Source organism: Pyrus communis, chromosome 10 (assembly GCF_041283825.1).
Source record: "Pyrus communis isolate YQ-2024b chromosome 10, ASM4128382v1, whole genome shotgun sequence".
In the NCBI taxonomy this organism is placed as follows: Eukaryota; Viridiplantae; Streptophyta; class Magnoliopsida; order Rosales; family Rosaceae; genus Pyrus; species Pyrus communis.
Genome location: NC_142574.1, coordinates 27975652 through 27991491, shown reverse-complemented (window position 1 = coordinate 27991491; position 15840 = coordinate 27975652). Strand labels below are relative to the sequence as shown.

Sequence of the window (15840 nt, the reverse complement as noted above, 5' to 3'; positions counted from 1 at the left end):
TCTCTCTCCTGCTTCTCTTAGAATAGGATTTTCTTTGTGAGAATTCAAATGATCAATCAATTATGTTCATTTATTATATATTATGCAATTAAAAAATATAAATAGTACTTAACGAAAACTGATTGAATGAGGTACGATGAATGAACACAATTGATTAATCTTTGAATCCCACATAGAAAATCCCGAAAAATCCTTGTTCTTTCCTCTCCTCTCTCGCGCCTGTTCACACCGTCATTTCCACTTGACAAGTAATTTTGTTCCCAGGCACAAATTCTCATAGGGCCATAGTATAATTAAATAGATTAATGGTATTCTTACCATAATTTTATATTATATTTCTTTATCATCTTAGATGAAAGATGAGTTGGACAAACTACATTATTTAATTTCAATTTTTTTATTAATTAAAACACTTAAATAATCTTAGGTGGCAGAATAAAACTTCTTATATACCATCATCATCATTTAATTAACAATTTTTTTATTAATTATTGATTAACATTTTGAAATTAAATGCTAATTAATTTAGATGATGTGGCTTTCCACATCAGATACCAACTAAGATGATATACAATTGTGGTACAAAAATATGGTAAGAATAACATTATTGAATTAAATAAGAAAAAAAGCAAAAAATAATGCTTATCATTTTCGTTACTCAGTACTACGGTCTAGTGATATTCAATTTCACTTGGAAGTGAGAGGTCTTAGGTTCGAATCTCGTGGATGGCGAATTTGATACCAAATTAGGTTGTCCATTATATGACTTAGTTAAATTCCCCCTCCTCTTAGTGTAAAATATCGATGTATTAAAAGATAAATAAAATAAAATAAAATAAAATAAAAAAACCCTTACCATTTCCACTCACCTTTTTATTATTAGTTTTTTATTCTACGTAGTATTTAATTTGGTGTGTTATCACATTTTTTCGACGACATAATAACATGATTTATTAATCACATACTAAAAAATAACAAAATTGTTGTCAACAGACATTTAAAAACTAATAATTAAATAATACAATTATTCATCATTTAGAACAAACCTTAATTTGAAAACAGTAATTTTATAAACAGAGCTCACTTTAATTTGGAAACAACACTGTAGTTTGGGCAAACTTTTTTGTGTTTATGCCTGTCATCTGAGTTATAATACAACTTTACATCATTTAGGACAAGCTAAGTAATAATATTACAATAAAAAATGAAGAAAAACTTTTATTTTTGACTTTTAAAAACAGTGCTTGTTTACTGGGGTTTAGTTAAACTAAGAATTGATAGGATTTTAATATACTTTGAAATTCGGTTGTAGTCAATTAGGATTTTAAATAAAGATTTAAATTTTTTTTTGAAATCATAGTGTAGTTAAATTAGGATTTTAAAGAATACATTCAAATCAAGAGGTAGTTGATTATGATTTTAAAAAAGTTCACACAAGTCTAGGTGTAATGAAAATTCTAAAGATTTGCTAGGATTTTATGGAAAAGGGATTTTAATGAATTTGAGAGCAACAAATATATATGACCAAGACAAAAAAAAAAAAAAAAAAATTCGCACCTCACCCCGAGGATTTCAAATCCAACAATTACCTTCAGTTTTATGGCTTTGCATGTTTCACTTGTGAATGCTTTGACGCCAACACCGAAGAAAGGGCTTCCAGTTCGTCTTCATCACCACTATGCATCACATTGTCTGAAATCTGTGTTTTGGAATGTTTTTTGTTAATATTTTTCTTTTCCCTTTGTATTTTTTATCTTCTGGGAAACTAAAAGTGATAAATTATACGTGCGAGGTTTGGAACTCAACAAGCGAGAATACATTTGTGTTGATTGAATTGGAGACCTTGGCCTTCAATTTTTGAAAACTTTCTGCAGAACTTGATAAACGAAATTCATCCAGTAGATATGGTCTCCAAATCGAGACTATGCCTCGAGCCCTCATGTTTTTGGTTTTTTACTGATTAAGCATATTCAAATTTCTTCCTAAACCTAATTAGTTGATGGCAAATTGAAACTTTATTATTCAATCATCAAAAATAAAAATTTCATAGGGAAATCGAATCTCTGCTACAGCATTTTGTAGGTTGAAATTTTTTCTTTAAGTTTGTGGAATCATGCGTTGGGGTACAAAGGCCCCAGGGGAGGGGAAGAGGAAAAAAATTTCATTTATGTTTTGTTATTAAAAAAAATTATCGATATAAATGAAAAGAAAGGCTATCCAGAACCATCAAAATATAACTACTTAGTATTACAGTCTAATGGTATTCACCTTCACTTGTAAGTGAGAGATCTCAGGTTCGATTCTCGTCAAAGGTAAGTTTGAACCACATTATTGCTAACTCATTGTAAAGCTAAACCCATTCATTCCTCTTAGTGTAGATAATAATATTGTTTATTCAAAAAAAAAATCCATCAAAATATATAGATATAAAGTCAAATTATTTATAAGCACATGCAATGTCCCTCCTCTTATGGGATTCATTCTCAAAACTATTTCTAGAAACAGTGTCACTATTTCTAGCAACAATGATCACCATTTCTAGACAGTGTCACTGAATGGTCTCTATTTCTAGAAACGGTGGTCAACATTAGCCATTGGATCAAAATCCGACGGCCTATGTTGTCCGGTCAACAGGATCCCGAGACATTGCCTCGGAGAGAATCCAATTCCGTAAGGACACGAGTGTTATTCATTATTTTTATTTTTTTAACAAACGATGTTATTTAAACTAAAGAGGAAGAGATGAACTTAATCTCACAATGAACTAACAATAATTTGGTTCAAATTCGTCTTGACAAAAATTGAACCTAAGACCTCTTATTTACTAGTGAAGAAAAAAATCACTATACTGTAGTACTAAGTGACAGATACGTATGTTATTAGAGACTTTTGGTTCAAATTTAACGTTTGAAGTCTTTTTAATTAGTTTTCCTAACAAAAAAACATTCTCCTTCACCTTCAACATGCTTTGAATTTAGAGCGCTATTCATTCCAATCCAATCTTCTATGCCGAACGAGGACGAACAAGATTGCTACCACAAGAAAAATTACGAACATGAAATTAAACAAAGCAAGATCGGAAAAAATAAATTAAACAATAATGTTTTGGGTGTTGCATTTTCTGTCATTTTGTCATTTGACAATGTGAGTCTGTAACATGCGATTCATGATAAACACGCTCCACAATACTTTTGCTAGTTTAAAATCCGCAACGTGTTTCAGCGTTTGATTCTGAGGATGACAAAGTTGGAAGACAAGCCAGTCAGAATTAAGTAAATGGAAAGGGAAAAAAAAAAGTAAGCCGAAAACACGGACTCGCGAAAGGAAGGGTACAGAAGCAACTGTTACCTGGCTTTTTTATGTCCGGAGACGGGAGGATCTTCAAAACCAGCAAGCCTCCTCTTCTGGATGACCTGTAGATAGATCAAAAGAATAGGGATCAGAAATGTAGATCCAAAGGAGATGTGGATTTCAATAGATTTCCTTTTCTTTACTTTTCGTGTTAAAAAATGAATCCGGTATATCCATCAAATTCGAAATGCCAAATTAACACAGTGCGTAGAAGGTTAGATGAACAACTATCTCCGGTGCTGTCATATTAGCTAAGGGTAAAAAATAGGATCATGGAATCCGGCTGTCAAGTTCTTACCCTATCTTTTTGTTCCTTCAACTGCTCAGTTTTCAAGTCATGAGCGGTATTCTTGTTCATACCAGCATTGCCATTGTTGTCCTTGTGACGGTTTCTGTGTTTCTTGTGATCTCTATCCTTGTCTCTGTGCTTTTTATGCTTCCTCTCCTTTTTATCAGCCTCACTTTTTGACTTCCCCGAGGTACGGATCCCCTTCTCTGCCTGTTAAAACCATACAAAAATGGCTTTAAATATCAGAATTTACACGACCAAGCAAACCCTCTACCCACCTTGAAAAGGAAAATGACCGACCAAACTACGCAAACACGTACGTAGGAAATGACTTACAGAAGGCAATTTAACAGGAGTTGTTTCCCTTAATGGAAAAGCTTCATGAAGTATATCCAAATCAAAGGGATGTATATGTCCACTTTTTTCTCTCGTACAAAGGTTGTTCTGAACGAGCTGATCTAATTCCATCCCTTCCCCTTTCCTGATTGATGTGTCTCCCACCACATTATGCAGATAATGAGTCTCTGATATTGACAAAGGCAGTGATCTCTTGCAAAAGAATTCATGATGACGACAAAGCTTATACTGATTTATGAGATCAGCAGCACCACCAAGTTCCCGAGGCCCTGATAATCATTTGACATTTAAGAAAGCACCTAGATTGCTATGATAATTTACTTTGCAAATCGAAATCATATAATTCAGAGAACAAGAACACACTAAAAACCATATCATTCAGAGAAAGCATATCATTTGCAGAACAAGAAAACACTAAAACCCAAAGGTTGCTATTTAAAAGTTGCCAACAAGCACACCAATCAAACTCTAGAACTGCACAGAGCTTAAACTACTACATATCAAAACATAGATGAAGAAACTAATTGCGGTTGAAGCATTTGCTCTTCTTAACAAAGTACCCGAAAATCGTTCATAACGGTAAGAAAGAGAAATTCTCATGCCAGCTATTTACCAGTGATATCTGTATAAACGAGAAGAGATTTGTTATTGGCACTCCAAAATTCTCACTTTGCACTCCAAAATTTCTATGTTTAGAAAGAAAAATACACTTGCGAGGAGTGCAAAATGAAATTTGTGGAGTGCAAATAACAGTTCCCAAACGAGAATTCACAAATACAAAAAATTTCATCACAAAAAGATTAGTCTATGACACAGACTCAAGTACCATGAATCTGCACAGAGACGGTTTCCCGCACAACAATTAGAACAAAATTATCTAGAAAAAAAGAAAGAAAACAAGCGAAATCTTAGTGGGTATGTGTGTGCATGTTTTACACTGAAATATTAATTGTGCATGTGCGTGTGCGGATGCGGGTGCGTGTGTGTATGTGCGCACGCGTGTGCAAAGGAACTAGGAAACACGAAAATTGTTAAATGCAAGTGAACAGCATTCTAAATCTCGAATATCTTTTGTAAGAGAATTATTTCTCAAATTGGGAGTCAAAATTAGAGACACCTATTTTATATTTGTGTCTACAAATGTATGAATCATTATATACAAATTATTGAACACAAATTGCTGTAAGAGAATTAGCACATAGTTTTTATATGTTTGAGTGGTGACCATCTCAGTACTCTCCCAAGTGACCATTTCAGGATCAAATGGATTGAAGAAAGCTCTGATTGCTATATCACTGCGTTTAAACTTCACGTTCTACTCTTCAGACGCGAAGCTCTGAATAGTGAATACATATACACTAAGTGCAAACAAGTGCTCCACACGAATAAAAAAAAAATACATATAATAGACGGTCTAAAGACTCTAAACCCTTCAGCATGCAGAAAATGCACCGCATACGGAGACCAATATAAGCTCTACCACAACATGAATAAATATCACATTCATACACAAGTACATATATATCGTGCACACACACACACACAGAGAAAAGTCTTTGAACATTACACATTTTAACTTTTAAATGCATATTTTGGAAACTTCAAAATTCCACAACTAAACCTTAACTCACGACGTTCCAAAGGGAGGAAATAATTGTGAAGTGAGAAATTATAATCCAAGACATCATTTTGAGAAAACATGGTTTAAAATATATCTGCACCGATGGGTATGCCAAAGATATAACATTTGTGCTCCAAAAGACAACATAAACACCACACGAACACAAACATAGTTTAAAAGTTAAAACTTGGAAGAAAACTTAACATCTCTGTGTGAAAAATCAGATATCATGCCTCAATAATATAACCTCTTTACAGCAATCAAACACATAAGTAGCGGAAACAATCGATAAACTTAAAACCTCTCATCGTCTACGCTTCTTCTTACCACTTCCAAACCTCTTGGCTTCAAGATCCATCTGTTTAGTGACACAGACACATTAAAGTTCCAGTCAACTTCCTCTATCAAGTTCCAAAATTTAACCAAAAAGAATGTAAATTCAGCAGCTTTCAAGCTTTTATCCGAGGCCTATCGATCAAATACACCGAACGAAACACGAAACCAATGCGTAAAACGCAAAACCCAAAAATCAAATTCTTCAAAAATCAAGCAAAACAAGGTCAATGTTTCATCCTGAAGCTAATAAATTATATCTGAAGAAATCAAGCAAAACTTAATAAATATGTTACTAAGAAAAAAATAAATTAAAAAACTAATCAATCTAAAGGAACCAAAACGAAAAACGAAAAACCACGTCGCATGCTTATTGTGAAACAAAAAATAAATTAACAATCACAAATTACTGCTTGATTGGAGTTCAATATGTTCTTGTGTAACATTATGGCAGTCGTAAATCGAAGTTTCCAGCAGAGAGAGAGACCTGAAAAAGACGCGTCGTGGAGAAACAGCAAACGGTGGAGAAATGACCGTTGGAGGTTGGCGGTGCAGGGGCGTTGATCGCCGGCAATCGTTGATTAGGGACGGAGAGGAAAAGTTATATTAGGTTTGATGTTTTGAGCGACGAAGACCTGTTGAGATATTGGGCCGCTGCGGTACATGGGCTTATTATTTACTTCTTGGGCTAAAGCCCATAAGATGATATTCTTTTTGGATACAAACTTCAAGTCCGATAAATTTCAATATCCAGAAGGATTAGTTTTTGCATACAAACTTCAAATCCGAAAATTATCAATTTTTGCTCCTAAACTCTAACATGTCTTTACGTTGGTGATATTTTCTTGTGTAACCATTTCATCATGTGACAATCGTTTATTGACCAAGCAGTATATTTTATGAACACCTTTGTGTACTATATATGGTGTTGAACTGTTATGTTGTGATCTCTATCCTTACTTCTATGTTTTCAGGTCATTTTTATTTATTTTTCTGAAAATTTAACGGTTTTCAGCCGACTGCTACATGATGGACGGACCACCCTCCCAAAAGTCACGAAGAAAGATTAGGGTTGGTCAAAGGCCTAATCACCTTTGCTTTTATCTCACTAATTAAGTATGCCAATGAAAAACGAAACCGTAGACCCCACATATTAAGAATACCAATTACCATTGCCCACGTGTCAACGCTAAACGAGAAAAGTGGACCTTGTTTTCACTTCTCTTCCTTCGACTGTCGGTCATCAAGACACGTGTCACGTTTCCATTCGTAAAAAAATCTCCCATGTATTTTCCCCTTATGGGTTCGAACCAAAAACCACACTAATATAAACCCCCACACGACACCTTGCAAGTGTCGGCAGAAAACAGCGCATTAATTCATGCCGTCGAAAGATATTTTCCAGAGAAAATCCCGCGCCGGCTGAGACATTTTCTCGGAAAATTTCAGCCGAATTTCCCAAACAGAAAAATGATGAAGCGGAGGTCCAATGCGAAAGGCGAAGGGGGGATAGCAGTGATAATATGACGCAGTCCTCGACGTCGAGGGACGAGGAAGTTGCGTGGGAAATGAGGCCCGGAGGAATGCTGGTCCAGAAAAGAGGAGAGAAATCTGACGCTCCGGCTCCGAATTTGTGTCTCCGGATTTCATTCGGCGCTCTGCATTACGAGATGTCGACTTTATCTGACGTTTCGTATTCTGTGTTTTGTTTTTTGCTTTCTGCCTAGCTCCCAAGAAAATGGAGGAAAATTATGAATTATTGTCACATTATCTCGCAACAAAACACATTACATAACGATAACGTTATTGTCGTCGAATTCCAAGTCAATCACTCAGTGTTATGCTTTGAATTTGTCAATATAATTGTGAGTGATTGACATGTAATAACGACATCATGACATCACATTACATATAATATGGAGGGAAAGTTGATTAGATGCAATGTCGGTAGTGGAGCATTACTGTGATGGTACTTTGACCTAATTGTCATGTCTTGAACTAGCATAACAATCAATAATTGGCTTTAGAATACCGCCACAATAGCATCTTGCTTCACAGATTATTCTGATTAGAATACTCTACTTGCAATGTTGGTGGTGGAGGGTGGTGGCGAACCGTGAGGGTATAATGGTAAATAGACGAGGGAGTTGACCGAAACCAAACTCTACAGGGCAGTTGAAGAAGGCTCTTACGGCGAAGACAGGGCTACAGCCTGGCGAGCAGAGGCGGCTATTCAGAGTAAATGAGCGCGAAAACGGCGAGTACTTGGACGTGTGCGGAGTCAAAGCCGTTCAAAAGTCGTACTGATGGAGGACCCAGCGAGCATCGAGAGGAGGGCCTTTGAGAAGCGTAGGAATGCCAAGATCCAGACCGCACATCGCGCCATACTGGACGTGTCCATGGAGGTTGACAAGCTCGCGGAGCAGGTGATCAAAACTCAAACTTCCACTTCGTCACTTGATCCCTGTTCATTTTGTTTTTTGTAATGTGTGTGTTTTATGTTGGATTGTTCTTTGGTAGGACAAAAATAATACGGAGTAAGGTCAGCCGTTGGAGGGGAGTGTGATGATTCGGTCAAAAGTGGGTGAGACAGCTGGGTTTGGAGTGTAGAATCTTGACCATCAAGTTTGGGTTTAATGGGATCCTTAGGCTTGATGATTCAGTTATATGGCGTACCGACTTGTGTTTTGGGCTAATTGAAAAATATCTTCATCTAAACATAATTGCTTTGTAAGGGTTTTGGAGTAGAAAACTTACATACAACTAATGCGTTAATATAGTAGTAGTTTAACCTATTGACATAATGACGTGAGAAAATTAAAAGCCTAGAAATATTCACGATAGACTTGAAATACCATCTTATTAGTGTGTTGGTCTCACAATTTCATATAAGTTTCTCACCATTAAGTGGTGATTTGAAAACATGATAGAGTCATTAAGTGGTGATTTGGTGAATGCCCAGTTGAAAATGTGAGTGAACCTTTGGTTGGTGCGGTTGTTGAATCATGTAATTGACTTGGTAAATATGGTTTGGAAGTTTGGATCACATTACAAGCTTTAGATCATAATTAGGGATTGTAAGCCAATTGTTTTGGTATTTAAGCTTCTTGCAAGTATAAAGTTTTGATTTTGATGTGCATTTCCTAGTGATATATAATTATAAATCAGTTGAACTACTGTCCATTGTATTAGGGTATGCTTGCTTGAACCTTATAAGTTACTCATTTATTGGAAATACCATGGTTTACATTCGTAGGATTCCGTTCGTGGGATGTGAGAAAACTGATCGATTGGTTTCCCACATCCCTTAATTCGGAATCTAGAAGTTTTTCTTATATTGCATATCTCTAAGGATTCATATGCTGGATTGTCTATAGTGTTTTGGATTATCAGATACTCTGAACTTTTTAACCGTTAGATCTTTGATCAAAACATAAAAATTAAGATCTAATGACTGAAAATTCCAAATATATTATAGAGCACCATAGATGTGTTTTTCTCATGCATGCATACGTTTAACCATGAAAAATTGTTAGATAATCAACCATATGAATATTAATTAATTAATTTTCGCTTTCACAGGTCTCGGCAATTGAAAAATCCATATTAAATAATGGTGTCAAAGTACCAGAACTTCAGATAGCCACACTAATTGAGATGCTCATGAGACAAGCAATCAAACTGGACAACATTTCTGCAGAAGGAGATGCTTCTGCTCAAAAGAATTTGCACGTGATAATATATCTTCAGCGATCATGTATTCAAGGCTTTAACCGCATATGTTGGTTAGGTCAGTTGGTCAGGCAGTGTGCCACCTCGTTGTAGTAGTTTATAAAGGCTTTAATCCAAAACGGAACTCTAATTCGAAGTTGCTTTTTCCAGGGCAAGGGGGTGCAGAAATGTGTTGAAAGTCTGGATATGCTGAAGATATCAAATGCAGAGGTAAAGCCTGTTGTTGTGACAACCTAGTGGGCGACTTTCGACCCTCCTCCAACCACAGCTAAATGGGAGTTTTTCGATTAAACTTTCACGATCACCGTCACTCTTTTTCTTCATCTTCTTCGCTCATTCGTTTTATGCAATTAGCTCGAGATCGGAGCGCAGTCACGAGTGAGCTGTCTGTACTTAAATCTTCTTCTTCCATATGAACATTGCCAATAGGCGTTGGTAATGATCAGTCACATAGTTTTGATAAATGCAGTTTTGTCGCAGCACTTTGATATTCTACTTTGCCCGAGTATTGTGGACATGCAGTTCTCCATGAAGCCATGGTTTTAATCCAAGGCAATTTTTAATGAGTACGACCGAGGGAATATAATGTTTCACTTATATGACGTGATTACAAGTATAGTATGTTGTGCTAGGAAAGCACCAAAATCTTTTGGAACCAACTCAAACTAACCCACAGGAAATATATCAAATAAAATGCAAGAACAAAATATAAAAGACACCAAGATTTTAACGAGGTTCCTCCACAGTCAGTGTAACTGGAGTACGTCCTCGGAGCAGTAGGAGCTCACCCAATAATCCACTATCAACCAAATGAGAGTTTACAAAGTGTTGGCAATCTCACAACCCAAAAGCCCAATACACCCAATAGCTCTCACACACCAAAGAAACAAATAGAGGAAGAAATATAATGAATAATTTCTTCTCTATACATATAGCTCAAAGCTATTACAACAACAACTACTTTGGTGGATGATTACTAACCAATTGAAGCAGCAGCTTCTCTTCTCTCTTTGCAGCTCCTTTAGCTCTCTGCAACTCTCCTTAGCTCTCTGCAAAAGGAGCTATTTTCTTCTCAGCCGAACAATGAGCTCTCACTCCCTTTATTCTCTACAAAGAAAAGAACTCTTTCTTTTCTCTAGTTTTTTATGCCAAAACCAAAGCTCACGGGTGGTGAAGGGAACCAAAACATTTTCTTTTCCCTCTTTTCCTCCCCAAAACAAGGAGAGATGTTTCCCTCTTTTTGGTTTGTTTATTATAAAGATATGGCCACTTGGCCACATAATCCAACAATCTCCACCTTGGCCAAGTTCCGAAAACGCCATGATAAACCAACCAACACAATTGACACAAAAAAACACTCCCAAACACTAGCAAGAGAACAACTCATGCAGAGCCAATTCTCCAAAACTCCTACTGCTCAACGCCTTCTTTATATAGGCAAAATGTGAGCCAAGTTCAAGCAATGAACAAACTTGGCTACACCAACAACCTTAGTCAACATATCAGCGGGGTTGTCTTTAGTTGGAATCTTCTGGAGAATGATTTCTCCTTCACCAACAACTTCACGAACAAAGTGATAACGCACATCTATGTGCTTGGTCCTCGCATGATGAACCTGATACTTAGCCAAATAAATGGCACTCTGACTATCACAATGCACCTCCACCTGCTTCTGATCAACCCCCAAATCTCTAATCAGCCCATGTATCCAAATGGCCTCCTTTATAGCTTCAGCAACTGCCATATATTCAGCCTCTGTAGTAGACAAAGCAACAGACGACTGCAAAATGGACCTCCAACAAACTGGCCCTTTAGCCATAGTAAACACATAGCCTGTAGTAGACTTTCTTCCATCCAGATCACCTGCATAATCTGAATCAACATAACCAACAGCAAAATGACCAATACCAGAGTCATCCCTCTCAAAGCATAAACCAACATCTCGAGTACCATGGAGATACCTCAATATCCACTTAGCTGCATTCCAATGCTCTTTACCAGGATTATGCATATATCGACTCACCATGCCAACTGCATGAGCAATATCCGGTCTAGAGCATACCATTGCATACATCAAACTACCAACCAAATTTGCATATGGTATATCTTTCATTTGCAGCTTCTCTTTATCAGTTTTAGGACACTGTAGAGAACTTAATTTAAAATGAGGAGCCAAAGGGGTACTAACCGGTTTGGTTGAATCATGAACTCCAAACTTCCGAATCAACTTCTCAAGGTATTGTCTTTGATTCAAGCATACCAAACCTTTCTCTCTGTCTCTAGTGATCTCCATGCCAAGGATCTTCTTTGCTTCACCAAGATCCTTCATCTCGAACTCATTCTTCATTTGCTTCTTCAATTTCTCAATCTCTTCAACATTCTTTGAGGCAATCAACATATCATCAACATATATCAACAAATAAATGAAAGACCCATCTTGCAACTTCTTGAAGTACACACAATGATCATATTGACTTCTAGAATAATTTTGGCCTCTCATAAATTTATCAAACCTCAAATACCATTGCCTTGGAGATTGCTTCAAGCCATAAAGTGATTTCTTCAACTTGCAAAACAAATTTTCTTTCCCTTTCACTTTATACCCATCCGGTTGACACATATAAATTTCTTCATTCAAATCACCATGTAGGAAAGCCGTCTTCACATCAAGTTGCACAAGCTCAAGATCATATTGTGCAACAAGAGCTAACATAATGCGAATTGAGGAGTGCTTCACAACTGGAGAAAAGATTTCATTGTAGTCAATGCCCTCCTTTTGTGCATACCCTTTAGCAACTAATCTTGCTTTGAATCTGACATTGCGTTTCTCATCAGCATCTTCCTTCTTGGCATACACCCATTTGCAACCAATAGCTTTCTTACCCTTAGGCAATTTAGCTAACTCCCAAGTCTTGTTTTTCATGAGAGAATTCATCTCGTCGCCCATGGCATTGCACCACTTCTCCTTTTCCTCACTCTCAATGGCTTCCTCAAAATTGGATGGAATCTCATCAGTGATAATAGGAAGAGCAAAAGCAACATAATCACTATACCGAGCTGGCTTGGTAATTTGTCTTTTTCCTCTGTTCTTGGCAATAGACTCTTGAGGTGAAACTTGCTCTTCAACTTGAATAGAATCTTCAAGTTCAACTTCTTCAACATCCTCATGGTCTCCCACTTCTTCACTTGTAGTGGCTTCGACATCAGCGGAAATAGGATTTGAAGTACTAGAGGCAACTTTCTCAAGCTCCACCTGTTGGACATCTTTCATATTCTTTTCAGAGTCTCTGAACATATTTTCTTCATCAAATGTCACATCTCTGCTGATTACAAGTTTCTTCATCTCCGGGCACCATAACCTGTAACCTTTGACACCACTACTAAAACCAAGAAAGATAGCCTTTTTGGCTCTAGGATCAAGTTTATTTTCAGTTACATGAAAATAAGCAGGTGAACCAAAAATACGAATATAATCATAATCATTAGAAGGTTTTCCAGTCCATACCTCCATTGGCGTCTTACCCTGAACAGCAGCTGAGGGTAATCGGTTGATGATGTGACATGCATAAGTAACTGCCTCTGCCCAAAACGACTTGCTCAAACCCGACTGAGACAACATGCATCTAACCTTCTCAAGCAAGGTTCGATTCAATCTTTCTGCAACTCCATTTTGTTGTGGAGTTCCCTTGACACTGAAATGTCTTACAATCCCTTCTTTTTTGCAAACTTTAAAGAAAGGGTCGGATGTGTATTCACCACCATTATCCGATCTCAAAATCTTAATCTTTCTCCCAGTCTGGTTCTCAACCATTTTCTTCCAACCCAAGAAAATACTCAACACCTCACTCTTGTGCTTCATAGTGTAGACCCAAGACCTTCTTGAATAATCATCAACAAAGGTCACGAACCAATGTCTACCACTCAAAGAGGGAGTCTTTGTAGGACCCCAAACATCCGAATGCACATAATCAAGAATGCCCTTCGTCTGATGTACAGCAGTACCAAACTTCACTCTAGTTTGCTTTCCCAAGACACAATGCTCACAGAAATCAAGCTTACAAGTCGTGGCACCTTTTAGAAGACCTTGTTTCACAAGCCCTTGTAGAGCTTTCTCACCGGCATGGCCTAATCTCATATGCCACAATCTAGTAGTATCAGAATCGGATGTGCCCATATTTTCTGAGACTACAGATGCTTCACCTGTCACAGTGTTTCCTTGCAATAAATACAAATGGCCACTTCGAGGAGCTTTCATCACAACAAGTGCACCATAAGTCACCTTCAATGTCTGCCCATCTGAATGAAACCTGAAGCCCTTGGCTTCCAAAGTTCCCAAAGAAATAAGATTTTTCTTCAAATTCGGTACATACCGAACACCCGTCAACTCTTTAACCATGCCATCATGCAACTTCAAACGAACTGTACCAATCCCTTTTGTTGTGCAAGGATTGTCATCTCCCATGAACACAACACCACCATCAAACTCTTTCAAGCTTGAAAACCAATCCTTGTGAGGAGTCATATGATGAGTACAACCCGTATCCAACACCCACTTAGTAGCACAATCAAATGATGAGGAAGTGGTTAAAGCAAAATCAGAAAAATCTGTTTCAACCTCAGCAACATTAGCTTCAGAACTTTCTTTGCCTTTGGTCTTCAATCTAGGACAATCTTTCTTCCAATGGCCCTTATTACGACAAAAGGCACATTCATCCCTTTCCAAAGGTTTTCTACCTTTAGAGTTTCCTCTAGGTCGAGACTGTGATTTTTTCCTGCTAGAAGAGGATCTCCTCTCCGATGATCTACCTCTAACAAATAAAGCTTCAGAGGTACAATCATGATTTTTATCTCTATGCCTCATTTCATAATTCATCAAGGCATTTGACACATCTTCAAATTTCACAGTTTCTTTACCATGCATAATAGTGGTAACAAAATGCTCATAAGAGTCCGGCAAGGAATTCAACAATATTAAGGCCTTATCTTCATCCTTAATATCCTCATCTAAATTTAACAAGTCGGCAATCAACTTATTAAAAGCATCAAGGTGTCTAATCATTTTTGTACCTTCTTTGTATTGGAAGCGGTAGAGCTTTTTCTTCAAGTGTAGCCGGTTCTCTGCACTCTTCGTCATATACTTGTCTTCCAATTTTTGCCACAACACACTTGCCAAAGTCTCCCGCATCACAAAATACTTCTGAGTTTTTGCAAGGCACAACCGAATTGAAGAGCAAGCCCACAAATTTAATTTCTCCCATTCCAGTTTCGACATAGCTTCAGGCTTCTCTCCCAAGGCGGCAAGAAGATCTTGTTGAGCCAACACATCTTTAACCTCACATTGCCACATCCCGAAGTTGTTTGTGCCATCAAACTTTTCCACTTCGAACTTTGCATTTTGCACCGTAGTTCTTGCAAACCCGGAGCTGCTTCCAAAAGGATTCTCATCTTGCCCGTCTGACATCTTTGGCAACTAGACAGTACCCAAGAGCAACCAGTGCTCTGATACCAATTGTTGTGCTAGGAAAGCACCAAAATCTTTTGGAACCAACTCAAACTAACCCACAGGAAATATATCAAATAAAATGCAAGAACAAAATATAAAAGACACCAAGATTTTAACGAGGTTCCTCCACAGTCAGTGTAACTGGAGTACGTCCTCGGAGCAGTAGGAGCTCACCCAATAATCCACTATCAACCAAATGAGAGTTTACAAAGTGTTGGCAATCTCACAACCCAAAAGCCCAATACACCCAATAGCTCTCACACACCAAAGAAACAAATAGAGGAAGAAATATAATGAATAATTTCTTCTCTATACATATAGCTCAAAGCTATTACAACAACAACTACTTTGGTGGATGATTACTAACCAATTGAAGCAGCAGCTTCTCTTCTCTCTTTGCAGCTCCTTTAGCTCTCTGCAACTCTCCTTAGCTCTCTGCAAAAGGAGCTATTTTCTTCTCAGCCGAACAATGAGCTCTCACTCCCTTTATTCTCTACAAAGAAAAGAACTCTTTCTTTTCTCTAGTTTTTTATGCCAAAACCAAAGCTCACGGGTGGTGAAGGGAACCAAAACATTTTCTTTTCCCTCTTTTCCTCCCCAAAACAAGGAGAGATGTTTCCCTCTTTTTGGTTTGTTTATTATAAAGATATGGCC

General features: G+C 37.3%; 2 protein-coding genes across 3 annotated transcripts; one reads left to right on the top strand and one right to left on the bottom strand.

The window, feature by feature from the left end:
- Positions 1-3061: 3061 nt before the first annotated feature.
- On the bottom strand, positions 3062-6564 carry LOC137729748 (putative mediator of RNA polymerase II transcription subunit 19b). 2 transcript variants are annotated; one of them, XM_068468767.2, is made up of 6 exons: positions 6439-6564; positions 5946-5976; positions 3977-4266; positions 3650-3850; positions 3349-3413; positions 3062-3231 (listed from the first exon to the last, which is right to left on the bottom strand). In XM_068468767.2, the coding sequence occupies exons 2-6, from the start codon at positions 5974-5976 to the stop codon at positions 3219-3221; spliced, it is 600 nt and encodes a 199-aa protein (XP_068324868.1). In that variant the 5' UTR covers positions 6439-6564; the 3' UTR covers positions 3062-3218. The 2 variants fall into 2 exon arrangements, with proteins under 2 accessions (XP_068324868.1, XP_088533228.1); XM_088677102.1 differs by lacking the exon at positions 6439-6564 and having other exon boundaries at positions 5946-6397.
- An 826-nt stretch (positions 6565-7390) lies between these two features.
- On the top strand, positions 7391-9992 carry LOC137727702 (BAG family molecular chaperone regulator 3-like). The gene is made up of 3 exons (XM_088678340.1): positions 7391-8377; positions 9534-9741; positions 9834-9992. The coding sequence occupies exons 1-3, from the start codon at positions 8258-8260 to the stop codon at positions 9857-9859; spliced, it is 354 nt and encodes a 117-aa protein (XP_088534466.1). The 5' UTR covers positions 7391-8257; the 3' UTR covers positions 9860-9992.
- The last annotated feature ends 5848 nt before the right edge of the window (positions 9993-15840 follow it).